Source organism: Cololabis saira, chromosome 10 (assembly GCF_033807715.1).
Source record: "Cololabis saira isolate AMF1-May2022 chromosome 10, fColSai1.1, whole genome shotgun sequence".
Taxonomy (NCBI): domain Eukaryota; kingdom Metazoa; phylum Chordata; class Actinopteri; order Beloniformes; family Belonidae; genus Cololabis; species Cololabis saira.
This window is the reverse complement of record NC_084596.1, coordinates 39,441,620-39,456,012: the sequence shown is the minus strand read 5'-3', so window position 1 is coordinate 39,456,012 and position 14,393 is coordinate 39,441,620. Positions and strand designations below refer to the sequence as shown.

At 40.7% G+C, this 14,393-nt stretch overlaps 1 protein-coding gene across 1 annotated transcript in view; it reads right to left on the bottom strand.

Annotated features, from left to right (window-relative positions):
• The window catches only part of mfsd8l2 (major facilitator superfamily domain containing 8-like 2), a 28,284-nt gene extending 15,399 nt beyond the window's left edge, over positions 1–12,885 (bottom strand). The window contains exons 1-6 of the mRNA XM_061731267.1: positions 12,728–12,885; positions 12,364–12,549; positions 11,300–11,362; positions 9,297–9,416; positions 9,001–9,080; positions 8,463–8,727 (exon numbers count right to left, since the gene is read on the bottom strand). Coding sequence (XP_061587251.1) covers positions 8,463–8,727; positions 9,001–9,080; positions 9,297–9,416; positions 11,300–11,362; positions 12,364–12,549; positions 12,728–12,812 — 799 coding nt within the window. The 5' untranslated portion in view covers positions 12,813–12,885. The remainder of the gene's footprint in view (positions 1–8,462; positions 8,728–9,000; positions 9,081–9,296; positions 9,417–11,299; positions 11,363–12,363; positions 12,550–12,727) is intronic.
• Between the last annotated feature and the right edge of the window lie 1,508 nt (positions 12,886–14,393).

Sequence of the window (14,393 nt, the reverse complement as noted above, 5' to 3'; positions counted from 1 at the left end):
AGATAGTTTGTGTTGTGGCATAAATAAAATCAAGCTGAACTGAAAGTATCCGAGGAGCGCGAGATGATTTAACTGTGTAAGGATGCAGACCTGAGCCGGACGCCGGTGACCTCTGACCTCTCAGACGTTAGAAATAGCAAGTATAACTGCTCCCAGTTAGTGTTTCTGACCCTTCCATCCTCTCCATCCTTAAATAAGCATTAAAAGCATCCTTTTTGCTGAAGATTACAGTTAGTGCTGGCTCAGGGGGCCTGAAGTGCCCGTGTCGTTACCCTGCTGCAGACCCGGCTGCTGGGGAACCTCCCACGATGCACAGGGTCTTCCTGTTCTCTTCACTCTGCATGAATGCTCGTGTCTTCTAGGGGTGTAACGATACACTAATCTCACGATACGGTACGATACACGATATTGAGGTCACGATAACGATACGATATTATAGCAGTATTTTTTAACAACCTTGAATGAGGAACATATGACTGGAAAAAATTGTCTTTTATTTGAAAGACACAAAATACAAAACAATACTGTGTGTTTGCCCTATTGTTACAGTTTGTAATGCTTTATAACTGTTTAAGTTTTAAAGAGAAAGCCAGGCCAACCATTTTCCACAAACTGAACTAAAAGTAAATGTCAGGTTTGCATTATGCATCTTCAGTTTCATACAAGTACAAATATTTTGCCACAAACTGAATAGTTTCTCTCATGTATGATTTGACTTTTTTCTTTTCCAGAAATTTAACAACTAAAATTAAATAAATAAATACATACAATTTGACATCATAAAACAGATTGATTCATGCTCACCTTATAAGTGTAAGAGGAGATTTATTTTTTTTAAGAAGGTTATTTTGGTAATTCAGGGTTCATTATTTTATAAATATATTCTTTATATTCTGATGTAAATCAGGGACTATAATGACACTAGTCAGTTTATCCGTAGTTGTTAGTATGTTTTAGATTGGGCGGAGTGATACGCCACAGTACGGCACTAGGTGTTGTGTTGATGTTCTAAAATCCTACACTGTTGAGGGACATTAAAGTACACTGGAACTCAGCAGAAGTTGCCCGCGTGTTTATCCTACTCACCACCCCAAAAAGCTTTAATTTAATAAGGTACGGCTTAACTCTACACCAACCTTACATAAGTAAAGGTTCAGAGCTCAAAATGGGACCGCAAAACGGTACTAGTTTCTTCTGAGCGGAGGAAGATTTTGGTCCGCGGGTCGAGTCACGGTCGGCACGCGCGGTCGTATGCGTGTTACTAGTCAACACAATATAAGCTATTAATATTAATAACCCAATATCGCGATACAGTTTGTCACCTCCACGACACGTTTCGTGACGTTTTTGTATCGCGAAATTTCGTGGCACGATATATTGTTACACCCCTAATGTCTCCATTATTGCGGTTAACATTATTCTCCCCATATATATCTGCCCAGGGTGCAGTTTTGGGGGACAGTTATTCGCAGTAGCCTAGTCTTGATTCAGTGTTAGAGACCTGGAATGGTTGCTTTTTGTGTCTCTGCCTGTTCCTGTTTCTGTTTGTTTTCTCTCTTGTAGATTCCAAAGGCTTGTGTTGCACGTTGTGTATTTTCCTGTGTTTCTCTCATTTCAGATTTGCAGCGAATGTCACCTCTCAACCCCCCCCTATCCCTCTTACATTTATGTTTAAAAAAAAAAAAAGATTAGAGAGATTAAGAAGATTAAAATGCATATACACTTTGGGTTTTACCAGGCTTGGTATTGACCATTAATATATATGCAGACAAGGGAGTAAAAAAACATGATTCTGCTTGATGACTGGACCAGGCCCTGTCTCTGTTGGCTCCCTCTACCGTCGGCTCGGACCTCCAACCGGCCTCAGCAGCCGCCCGCCCCGCGTCCGCTGCTGCTGGAGGTTTTGCAGCCCAGTTAATTAGTTTATTTCTACTCTCCTCTGCTGCCTCGTGCTCGCGCGCTACAGTTAATCATCTCAGGCGTGGTTTCAGATAAAAATGAAAGGCCAAAATGGAAGAATCTCTTAATGTTCTGTCTGTATTTATTGATTTATCATCATTTTTTTACTTTTTTCATTTTCCACATTGCTTCCACTTTTTCTGATTCGGGGCTACGCTGCATTACATTTGTAAACTGCCGCTTGAATGTTTGTTTGTGCGTAATCACAGACGGATATTGACCCTGCAGTGATCTGATATCATATTCCAATAAGTTATTTTTCCATCTCTCACGCACAGTACTCGAGTTGAGGGGGGATGAGGGGGGATAGCATCCCCCCTGAAATAAAAATAAAACTGCCATCCCCCCTTTCCATCTCTTATGTCATTTCATCAATGAATGTGGTTTTACTGCTATTTCAACGTTTAGAGTCATCACCAGAAAAATAACTTGTTATTTGACAATTTTCACCTGTTTCAAGTAAATTTTCACTTGAAATAAGTAGAAAAATCTGCTAGTGGGACAAGATTTGTCTTCTCATTACAAGCAAAACAAATCTTGTTCCACTGGCAGATTTTTCTACTTATTTCAAGAGAAAATCTACTTGAAACAGGTGAAAATTGTTGTTTTTTTCCAGTGATGAGTCTTGTTTTAAGTGTAATGAGATTTATTTTACTAAAATGAGACATTTTAACTAGAAATAAGACAAATATTCTTGTTAAGATTTTGAGTTTTTGCAGTGATCCATTTTACTTATCCTGTGAAGGACAGAGTCATATTGATAAGTTCAGAAAAGTGTTTTTTATTGTTGTGTTTTGATGTATTTGATGTAAGCCCAGTGGATATTTAAAGCTTACAGAAGGCTGCATTTAACTGCTGCTATGTCATTCCTGCAGTATTTCTGCAGGTGTTTTGGTCAGTGCTATTATTTGTAATATATTATATTATTTGTAATCAGCACAAATTATCTGTCCCCATATGATAAAATCCACCACCCCCCCTGATTTTTTTTTTTACAACTCGAGTACTGCTCACGTAGCATTGCATCGTTCCTGTCACATCTAAAGGTGCTGCTCAGTCACATGTTTGAGGGAACAACCAATGCAAAAACAGCCTGTGAACCGGATCCGTACTGTGACCCCCCCCAGAACCAGATCAGACCCGAACTATTCACACGTCTCCACTTTCTGTCCTCTGGTTACTGAAAGAAAGCGAGTGCTTTGGGCAATCACTCCCTAAAACTGAGTAACCCTGAACAAAACAAGGCCGTACTGCACAGGTCTCCAAAACCCTCATCTACTTTAAACCAAACAGAACGGAGAGAGCTATGAGCGACCCCTGACTGACCCCTGCCAGCAGTAAGACTTATTGAAAGAGAGATGCGTAAGAAGTCCTGCAGAATCAATAATTTAAGAGAGTGAATACCTGACACGGTGTAACAGCTATTTACTTGCTAGAGCAGAAATGCTGCGCTTCTGCCGGGTTTCTAGCGTGGTTGAGTCTCTTCAGAACAAAAGGGGATCGATGCGGAGAACGCCGTCCACATTACCAAGACTGTCTCCATTTCATCCACAAGTCAACCACAGCAAGCGGGTCGATAAACACAGAGCTCTGCGAGCCGTCCCAGCGCCGCGTCTTCAAAGAGTGAGAGAATCGATGTGAAGCTTTGACACACACTGAGGCCGATGGTACACAGCCATCCTTCCTAGTGCAGGTGTACTGTACATGTGTACATGGTGGACATGGCTGCAGACCGGACCCTGACCTGAGCTCAGGGTCACCCCACACTTTTCCCCTCACACCCCGGGGTGCTCATGGAGACGGTATTTAACAGCCGTTTCCAGTACGTGCCCGGGGGTTGGGGGGTTCATTTGCACATCGATGCTCAGTCATTCAACTGATTGTAATCAATAAAATTGCCATTTATAGGATCTGCTGACAGTTGGATACTTAAATCTGTGAATAGTTGGTTGAACATTTTATATAAATTGAATATACAGTGGGGCAAAAAACTATTTACCGTATTTTCTGGACTATAAGCCGCTACTTTTTTCATAGATTTTCAACCATGCGGCTTATACAAAGGTTCTATTCTGTGGATTTTTCTTCCACCGCTCGGGGCGCTTTAACCGGAATTAGAATCAAAACTAAGACAAAATAAATGCAAAGAAGAATACACTACTTCTTTAGCAGATAGAAGTAGGTAGAAGCAGATTTGAAACAGATGAATAGATAAATAAATACTGGTTATTTTCTCTTGGTTCTGTCCCGTTTTAATCAGTAAAGTTGCTGCTGTGTTAAAAGACACCGTTAGGAAAGGATCTATTTAGGTACAAACATGTACATCATTTACAGTTCAAAATCCTTCTGTACATGTAGTAAATATCTAATCTAACAACATAAATATCTGCGGCTTGCATATCTTTTTTTTTTTTTAAATAGAGCAGATGCGGCTTGTATGCAGGTGCGGCTTATAGTCCAGAAAATACGGTAGTCAGACACCAGTTGTGCAAGTTCTCCCACTTAAAAAGATGAGATATACCTGTCATTTTCATCACAGGTTTATCTCAACTATGAGAGACAAAATAAAAAACAAAATCCAGAAAATCACATTTCTATTTACTATCTATTTACAAATTATAGTGGAAAATAAGTATTTAGTCAATAACAAAAGTCCATCTCAATACTTGTTATATACCCTTTGTTAGGAATGACAGAGGTCAAATGTTTTCTGTAAGTCTTCACCAGGTTTTCACACACTGTTGCTGGTATTTTGTCCCATTCCTCCATGCAGATCTCCTCTAGAGCAGTGATGGTTTGGGGCTGTCGCTGGGAAACAAGGACTTTCAACTCGGTCCAAAGATTTTCTATGGGGTTGAGATCTGGAGACTGGCTAGGCCACTCCAGGACCTTGAAATGTTTCTTACGAAGCCACTACCACTACTACTACGTTTCCTGGGCAGTGTGTTTGGGATCATTGTCATGCTGAAAGACCCAGCCACGTTTCATCTTAATGCCCGGCTGATGGAAGGAGGTCCCTTTGCAGAAAAACATGCCCAAACTATGATGTTTCCACCGCTGTGCTTCACAGTAGGTTTGGTGTTCTCTGGATGCAACTCAGCTTTCTTTCTCCTCCAAACACGACAAGTTGTGTTTCCACCAAAAAGTTCTGTTTTGGTTTCATCTGACCATATAACATTCTCCCAATCCTCTTCTGCATCATCCAAATGCTCTCTAGCAAACTTCAGACGGGCCTGGACATGTACTGGTTTAAACAGGGAGACACGTCTGGCCCTGCAGGATCTGAGTCCCTGGTCGTAGTGTGTTACTGATGGTTTCTTTGTTACTCTGGTCCCAGCTCTCTGCAGGTTATTCACTAGGTCCCCCGTGTGGTTCTGGGATCTTTACTCACCGTTCTTGTGATCATTTTTACCCCACGGGTGAGATCTTGCGTGGAGCCCCAGATGAAGGGAGATTATCAGTCTTGTATGTCTTGCATTTTCTAATAATTGCCCCACAGTTGATTTTTTCCCACTAAGCTGCCTGTTACCTATTGCAGATTCAGTCTCACCAGCCTGGTGCAGATCTACAATTTAGTTTCTCACGTCCTTTGACAGCTCTTTGGTCTTGGCCATAGTGGAGTTTGGAGTGTGACTGTTTGAGGTTGTGGACAGGTGTCTTTTATACTGATAACCAGTTAAAACGGGTGCCATTAATTCATGTAATGAGTGGAGGACAGAGGAGCCTCTTAAAGAAGAAGCTACGGGCCTGGGAAAGCCAGAAATCTTGCTTGTTTGTAGGTGACGAAATAGCTATTTTACCCATAAATTTACCAATTAATTCAGTAAAAATCCTACAGTGTGATTTCCTGGATTCTTTCCCCCCATTCTGTCTCTCATAGTTGAATTGTACCAATGATGAAAATTACAGACGTCTCTCATCTTTTTAAGTGGGAGAAGTTTCACAATTGGTGGCTGACAGTCCTTTTTGCCCCGCTGTAAAACAAATCTCTATTTGTCAACAGACTGGGTGACACCAACAGCAATGAACACATGATGATGCATCACATGATCGTGAAAAAACATGTAAGAAGATCATTTTGCGTGACCTTTGAAGTATTTGAGAAGTGAATGTTGCACCCCTTGTTAATAATTCAAGCATGTGATAACATGAAAACGTCTTCACTCCAGTGATCTCAAATTCAAACTGATCCTCAAAAAAGGAATCATCGCACCAGTGCGAGCTCAGACTACAAAGATGGAAAAGTAACCACTGATGACACACAATCACTGCTCATATCACAGGAAAACCGTACTGATGCTCATCCAGTAGGACACCTGACATCACATACTGCACACACACACACACACACACACACACACACACACACACACACACACACACACACACACACACACACACATGCACACGTGTCCAATCAATACACAGGAAATCTAATCCGACATGCTGTACAAAACTCCTCAGAGACGATCTAACTGTGTCTGTGACTGCAAGAAAATCAATGCAGCAGATACAAAACATGTGTATTGGCTGTGACACATCTTCCTATACGAACTCCACTGATGGCTCAACACGAGCTGACAGTCATCACTCAGGAGCGGAGGAGGGTAGTAACGAGTTACATTTACTCTGTTACATTTACTTGAGTAAGTTTTGAGAAATTTTGTACTTTTAGGAGTAGTTTTGAATCACTATACTTTTTACTTTTACTTGAGTAGATTTGTGAAGGAGAAACTGTTCCTCTTACTCCGCTACATTAGGCTACGTTGAGCTGTTACTTTTCTTTTATCCCTTTTATCCACGTACACGTCAATCTCATGACATCACTGGGTGATTCTTTGGGAAAAATGTTTGTTTTTGCATGTTTTGTCACATTTACACAGACTCAAACACACACAGAGTTTTTATGAGTTCATGTTTGTTCTAGTTCTGCCTGGTTAAAAAAGAAAAGTACAAAGGCTTGAAATGTTGTGCTACTTGTGCTTAATTTATTTTTTTATTCTGTTATTATTTTATTTATTAAAGTACTTGAATTTACTTTAAGATTATTTTAATTTAAACTATTTTTTATTAATTTTATTTATTTTATTATTTTATTGATTTAATTTGCCTGAAGATGATTATTTTGTACTTTTGTTCGAATTTGTTTTGTTTGAATGGTTGTGTCAAAAACAGTTACTCAGTACTTGAGTAGTTTTTTCATACTAGATTTTAAAAATACTCCTGTAGAAGTTGAAGTATCAACTCAAGTTTTTTACTCAAATAAAAGTATAAAAGTACTGGTTTCAAAACTACTTAAAGTATAAAAGTAAAAGTAATGTAAGGGGGGAAAAAGCCAATAAAGACAAAAGCCATTGAAAATGAATGCATCTTAGTATAATGCAAATATATTAAAGAACCATATATGTGTACTATTGAACATTAACATGTGTTTCAGAGAGCAGGAGATATGATGACTAGTTGCCTATAAGTATTGTAATGGTGCAAAAAGTCAAACTTCAGAGGCATGTTATCATTTATCCTAACCTTTATTGGAATGTACATCCAAGTTTAGTTGCAGGAATCTGAGGGAACGGATGTAAGAACAAAACTGGACAAGAACATCTGAAACAACCACAACCAAATTCACTCTATCCGGATGGAGCAATTTAACTGGATAGTTTTTTTTAAAGGCCGAAATGAAATAGAGTAACGAGGCTGTTTTTAAAATGTAAGGAGTAAAAAGTACAGATAATTGTGTGAAAATGTAAGGAGTAAAAGTAAAAAGTCGTCTGAAAAATAATTACTCCAGTGAAGTATAGATAACCAAAATTTCTACTTAAAGGAGCTGTATGTAAGAGCAATAATAAAACTAATCATAAAATGACCCCGATATGTCAACAGACATTTAAAAATCATGTTCATTTCAAATACTTATGTCACTGACAACAGCACTCAAGCCAGGATATTCCAGTTTAAAAAGAGGAGTTGCAGCCCTCAACTGATGTTTATGTTTTCATTTTTTGTTTTGGCCTGAAGCTCCAGCCTCCACCTATCTCCCAATCACCAAGTCAGTATTGTTTCTGAAGCTCCACCCTCCACCTATCTCCCAATCACCAAGTCAGTATTGTTTCTGAAGCTCCACCCTCCACCTATCTCCCAATCACCAAGTCAGTATTGTTTCTGAAGCTCCACCCTCCACCTATCTCCCAATCACCAAGTCAGTATTGTTTCTGAAGCTCCACCCTCCACCTATCTCCCAATCACCAAGTCAGTATTGTTTCGGCATCCGGGTTGCCAGCTCGGCTCTAATTATCGCAGCCATGGCAGCCTACGTTCCTGCTGCATTCTGCAGCCTACCTGGCAACCTCTGGTCGGGGGGAGGAGGGGGAGGGTACACGCCGCTCAACAATATTTTGAGTTTTGGCCATTTCTTAGAGATGGCTCCTTTAAGTAAGGAAACAAAGTATTTGTACTTCGTTACTTGACACCTCTGTCAGAGATGCTCAGAGATGCTCGCTCACCTCTGCTGGCGCTGAAGTTCTTGAAGGGGTTGGGCCCGAGGCCGGGCTGCTCCTCCGACGAGCTGGACGTCTCCAGTTGGCTGGAGTTGACGGCCCGGTAGGTGTGGACCGGCTCCTCATCCGACCCCATCAGCGGCACCCGCTCCTCCTCCTCCTGCTTGACCTCCAGCATGATGCCGTTCACCTCCGCGCTGATGCCCGGTACCTCCCAGTACATAGTCAGCACCACGAATTGGAGCAACACCCACAGCAAGCACATAAAGAGCTGAGAGCAGGGAGGAGGACAGGCGCACAGCTGCATTCACTGCACAAATTTAGCAACAAAGGCTTTTTCCTAAGGGCTTTTCCTAAACTGCAACCAGGCTGCAGGTGGTTTATTCAGTTATCGCTCGATGGAAATTAAGTTATGCTGCAAAACTAGGGCTTTTGTTCATGTTTTTAATAGGTATATTAAATAATAAAAGCTTTTGAAGGTGTTTTTCTGTATTCACAGGTCTTTTAGAGAACCTCACATGGCTGATTATCTCAATGCATTTACCCCAGGAGACGTGTACTTGTTCACGACGAAAGGTCCCAGTTTGAAATCACACAGGTGCAGGAACAAGTTGAACGCCGGCCCTGCAGAGACAGGAGGAAGGGCTTTAAAGATGAGATAAGAGAGCGAGGGAGGGAAGGGAACGTCTCAGTGACTTTCAGCTCTTTACAGCTGTAACTGAACGTCCAATAAAACAATCTCTGAATCTGATATTTCCGAGGATGGAGGAGGTGCAGGCAGGCTGGAGTGGCACCTCCCCACCCGGGACCGGAGGAAGAGGAGGAAGAGGAGACACTGACCGACGAGGAGGCCGGCTTGTCGACAGGCCATGACAGCTGCAAAGATCCCGGCGCGCTCCTCTGGCAGAGTACTCCGAGTCAGGAAACCGAAGATGGAGGAGCCCGCTCCTGCACCGATACCTGGGGGGGACGCAGCAACGTCATATACTTTATATTCCTGGTTAAAATGTTTCCAATCATGTACTTTCTGAGAGTGTTTGAAATGAAACTACAACCCAAATCAGGAAGAAGATCTTCACTTGTATTTGTTCTGGACAGTGTGTGATCCCAAGATATTCCTTGTGTGTTCTTGTAAGCATAATTTCATTTGTTAATATATATCCATTTATGTCTGCAAAACATTCCTAGATAAGTTGATAAAGAGGCCATTTGGTCCCCGCGGGGATGTAAAAGAAGAATAAATGATAAGGGGATGTCCACAGATGAAGGTAAAGGCTGCATCTATGAGTACTTTGTGAAGAAAGGTGTGATCAAATCCTTAAAGGGTTCAAACAGAAGAACTGCGTCTAGAGGCTTCAACATCTCTGAGCTCCAGACGTGTCAAGTAACAAAGTACAAATACTTTGTTACCTTACTTAAGTAGAAATTTTGGTTATCTATACTTCACTGGAGTAATTATTTTTCAGACGACTTTTTACTTTTACTCCTTACATTTTCACGCAATTATCTGTACTTTTTACTCCTTACATTTTAAAAACAGCCTCGTTACTCTATTTCATTTTGGCCTTTAAAAAAAAACTATCCAGTTAAATTGCTCCATCCGGATAGAGTGAATTTGGTTGTGGTTGTTTCAGATGTTCTTGTCCAGTTTTGTTCTTACATCCGTTCCCTCAGATTCCTGCAACTAAACTTGGATGTACATTCCAGTAAAGGTTAGGATAAATGATAACATGCCTCTGAAGTTTGACTTTTTGCACCATTACAATACTTATAGGCAACTAGTCATCATATCTCCTGCTCTCTGAAACACATGTTAATGCTCAATAGTACACATATATGCTTCTTTAATATATTTGCATTATACTAAGATACATTCATTTTCAATGGCTTTTGTCCTTAATGGCTTTTTTCCCCCTTACATTACTTTTACTTTTATACTTTAAGTAGTTTTGAAACCAGTACTTTTATACTTTTACTTGAGTAAAAAACTTGAGTTGATACTTCAACTTCTTCAGGAGTATTTTTAAACTCTAGTATCTATACTTCTACCTGAGTAATGGATGTGAATACTTTTGACACCTCTGATTTTGCAGCACGACATTGTGAAGACGTGTCTGGGGAGGAAGAGGGTACAGGTTCTGGACCGGCTTGCACCGGTCAGAACTTTTCTCAGTTAAGAAAGGGCTGAGAAGTTTGAGACAGGACAAGCAGCCATGACAACCCCAGAAAAGTGTAGGTCTCTCATGTTTGCTGGGAGACTGGTACAAAAGTACAGCCGAAGCGCTTCACATGTTTGTATCCTCAAACCCAGCAGGGAGGGAGACGTTGTTACGGTACGAGTTTTTTGGAAAGTGTTACAGGCCTGAAATGCAAAAAACGGATGGACATTAACAAATGAAATTGATGAAAAATGCAGGTTTATTTTCCACTTTATGGCTTTGTTTTGGGCTGCCGTCGCAGGAACCGAAGACGATCGATAAAATACTACTCTTCCATCTGGGATCACTTTGCGGCCTTAGAGTCCAGGTTTTAAAAGAAAGATAAGATCAAACACATTGTTGAGGTGATTTAGAGTGAAAGGTTACACAACATCAGAGCTTGATTTAATGGGGAGGAATAAAAGAACAACTGCCTTAACAGAATTTCACCAGCAGATGAGCCAGGAGCTGCTCAGTGGCTGCAAGAAGGAAATATTTTCCTAATTGTTTTATCACCAAATATTATACAAAACTGCGTGTGTGTGTGTGTGTGTGTGTGTGTGTGTGTGTGTGTGTGTGTGTGTGTGTGTGTGTGTGTGTGTGTGTGTGTGTGTGTGTGTGTGTGTGTGTGTGTGTGTGTGTCACCTGCTACGAGCCGACTGCAAAATAACAGCCACTTTGAGTATCCAACAAAATACATGAAGTTACCTGAGGAGATGAAACAAAAAACAAAGTTATGGTATGCAGAAGTGTCAAGTAACAAAGTACAAATACTTCGTTACCTTACTTAAGTAGAAATTTTGGTTATCTATACTTCACTGGAGTAATTATTTTTCAGATGATTTTTTACTTTTACTCCTTACATTTTCACGCAATTATCTGTACTTTTTACTCCTTACATTTTAAAAACAGCCTCGTTACTCTATTTCATTTGTGCCTTTAAAAAAAACTATCCAGTTAAATTGCTCCATCCGGATAGAGTGAATTTGGTTGTGGTTGTTTCAGATGTTCTTGTCCAGTTTTGTTCTTACATCCGTTCCCTCAGATTCCTGCAACTAAACTTGGATGTACATTCCAATAAAGGTTAGGATAAATGATAACATGCCTCTGAAGTTTGACTTTTTGCACCATTACAATACTTATAGGCAACTAGTCATCATATCTCCTGCTCTCTGAAACACATGTTAATGCTCAATAGTACACATATATGCTTCTTTAATATATTTGCATTATACTAAGATGCATTCATTTTCAATGGTTTTTGTCTTTAATGGCTTTTTTCCCCCTTACATTACTTTTACTTTTATACTTTAAGTAGTTTTGAAACCAGTACTTTTATACTTTTACTTGAGTAAAAAACTTGAGTTGATACTTCAACTTCTACAGGAGTATTTTTAAACTCTAGCATCTATACTTCTACCTGAGTAATGAATGTAAATACTTTTGACACCTGTGATGGTATGGAGCTAGTTTGAATCATAACTGAGGAAAAAAGCTTCATTTAGGTTCAATAATGTTTCATTCATGTCATTAGGTTAGGTAAATGATCAGCACGTGACTAATGTCAGTGTCACCACAGTTGGTTAGTACCTACCAGCACAGGAAGTGATGTCAGAGGAATGCAAAGCTATTATCAACACATAATTCTCTTTGTGTCAGGCAAACTTTGAACTCGGTCACGTGACCTGTCTTGTGGTACGATTACTCACCGACAATCTCGAAAAGATTGGAGAAAAGGATGATGGATTTTGTGTTTTTTTTCCGATCCGACCACAACCCAAACACGGGACCGGTGAGCAGCCCGCTGAAGCTGAAGGCAGACAGACCCAGACCCAGGAAGTAAGGAGGAGCCTCCAGAATCTGCAGATACCTCCATATCGTCGGCAGGATGACGGCTGAGACCCCCACGGAGAAACGAGGAGGGATATGAGTAATGGAGGAGCAGCCAACGGCAAAATACGCTCAAATTAAATCAGATGCTGTGTAGTCCTCGGTTTGAGCTGACAGCAGCGCACAAAGCAGATCTGTCGCAGAAACAGTACCTGTCGTACAAGGTTGTCATTACGAACTTACCGTACTCAATGCCGCTCAGCATGAATATTAGTCCAATGGTAAAGAAGGTGAGGCTCCTCTTTCGGTGATTATCCATTGTGCTCATTTATTCGCTGCCTTTTATACACTGATCTCTGTCTGCGCATGTTGTCCTAAGCGCTTGTTCGGAGGAACAATTAGATAACCAGAGACACTACGCATCCACTTACAGCAGCTGGTCCAGATAATTAGAGGAATAAGTCAGACCATTGTACACGCTCATAGCTTAACTTCCTAAACTTAGACCATAAAAATGATGCTTCTCCTCTTAAAGAAGAAAAAAAAAAAAACTCAGTAGCCAATACAGCAAATCAGCAGTGAAAACAAACATCAGTGTGAAATTATTCCAGGACTCTCATCTAATATAGCCTTTATATAGGAGATGAGATGCTGTTTGAGCCTCGTCCAAAGTGCAGAGCGGAGCAGCGAGCCTCCCAGGCAAGGAGAGGTGTCAGGTTGCCAGGTGAGGTAAAGTACCCTTTGCTTTATACATTTTTAATCTTGTTTTCTTCAGTTTCATCAAACGCGCCCTGATTCAACCACAACCCCATAAGGAAATGTGAAAACGCCTATATCCTCTGGTATATTATAGAGGTGAATAACTCCGTTCCACATTGTGCCTCATCTTTGCACAATGCCGAAGCTCCTGTCAGGCGTCATGCTGACCACGATAAGTAGGCACATACGTGAGTGCAGCCCAGAGAAGGGCTGATTAACACCAGAGGTAGTGATCAAACAGCTCAAGGCTTTAAGTTCAGACTCCCTGGGTCGACTACAAGTAGGCTCATGACTCAGAGCCGCACTCGTGGACACTGAAATCCTCGGAGCTCTGCAACATCAACAGAAGATGATACACCTTCATACACCAAGGAGATGCTCTGCACCCTCTGCTGGTCTTCATAGACCGACTCCTCTCAGATCATCTCAATGAGTGCCTCTGGTACCGGTTCTGAAGGGGAGCAATCATCCCTAGACTTGTAGTCAAGACCGCCTAAACCGAGACCAAGACTAGTTCAGCTCAAGATCCAGACCAAAAATAAACCTAGTTATTTTGTAGAACATCAGCTCCATCCTGGTTCAGCTAGTTTCCATATGAGCTTGTATTCAACTGCAGCACAAAAACACAGAGAAGTGGATGATGATGTTGAACTCACTATAAATGTTTCCATCCATCAGCTGAGATCAGATCTGTGTGGCGACTGCTCTACTGCTATTTCTACACTATTGGAGGATTGACTCCAGTGCTTTTAAGGATTGACACGACTACTAACTAGTCCCAAAGTCCTCTAGCAGAATAACCAGCTCCAACACCCTCCACCTCAGAAAGGTCATGAATAGTAAATGTTACTGATTTAAACTGGACTTAATTTGGAGATGAAACCTGAATTTTAAATATTAAAGATACAATTATTGACTTGAACTTGCATTATTTACCATTATAGTAATCAGATTACAACGTATATCAGCATCACTGAAATAGACATGTTGCGCAATCAATCACAATGATATGCAAATATTATTCAAAGGCCAATGATGCCATATATTTATTCAACAAGGCCATTATAAACACAATACTGTAACTAAATACAGACACACATGCAGATGCACCAAAACATTAAATCAAATGCAAAATACAAATAGTTTACAA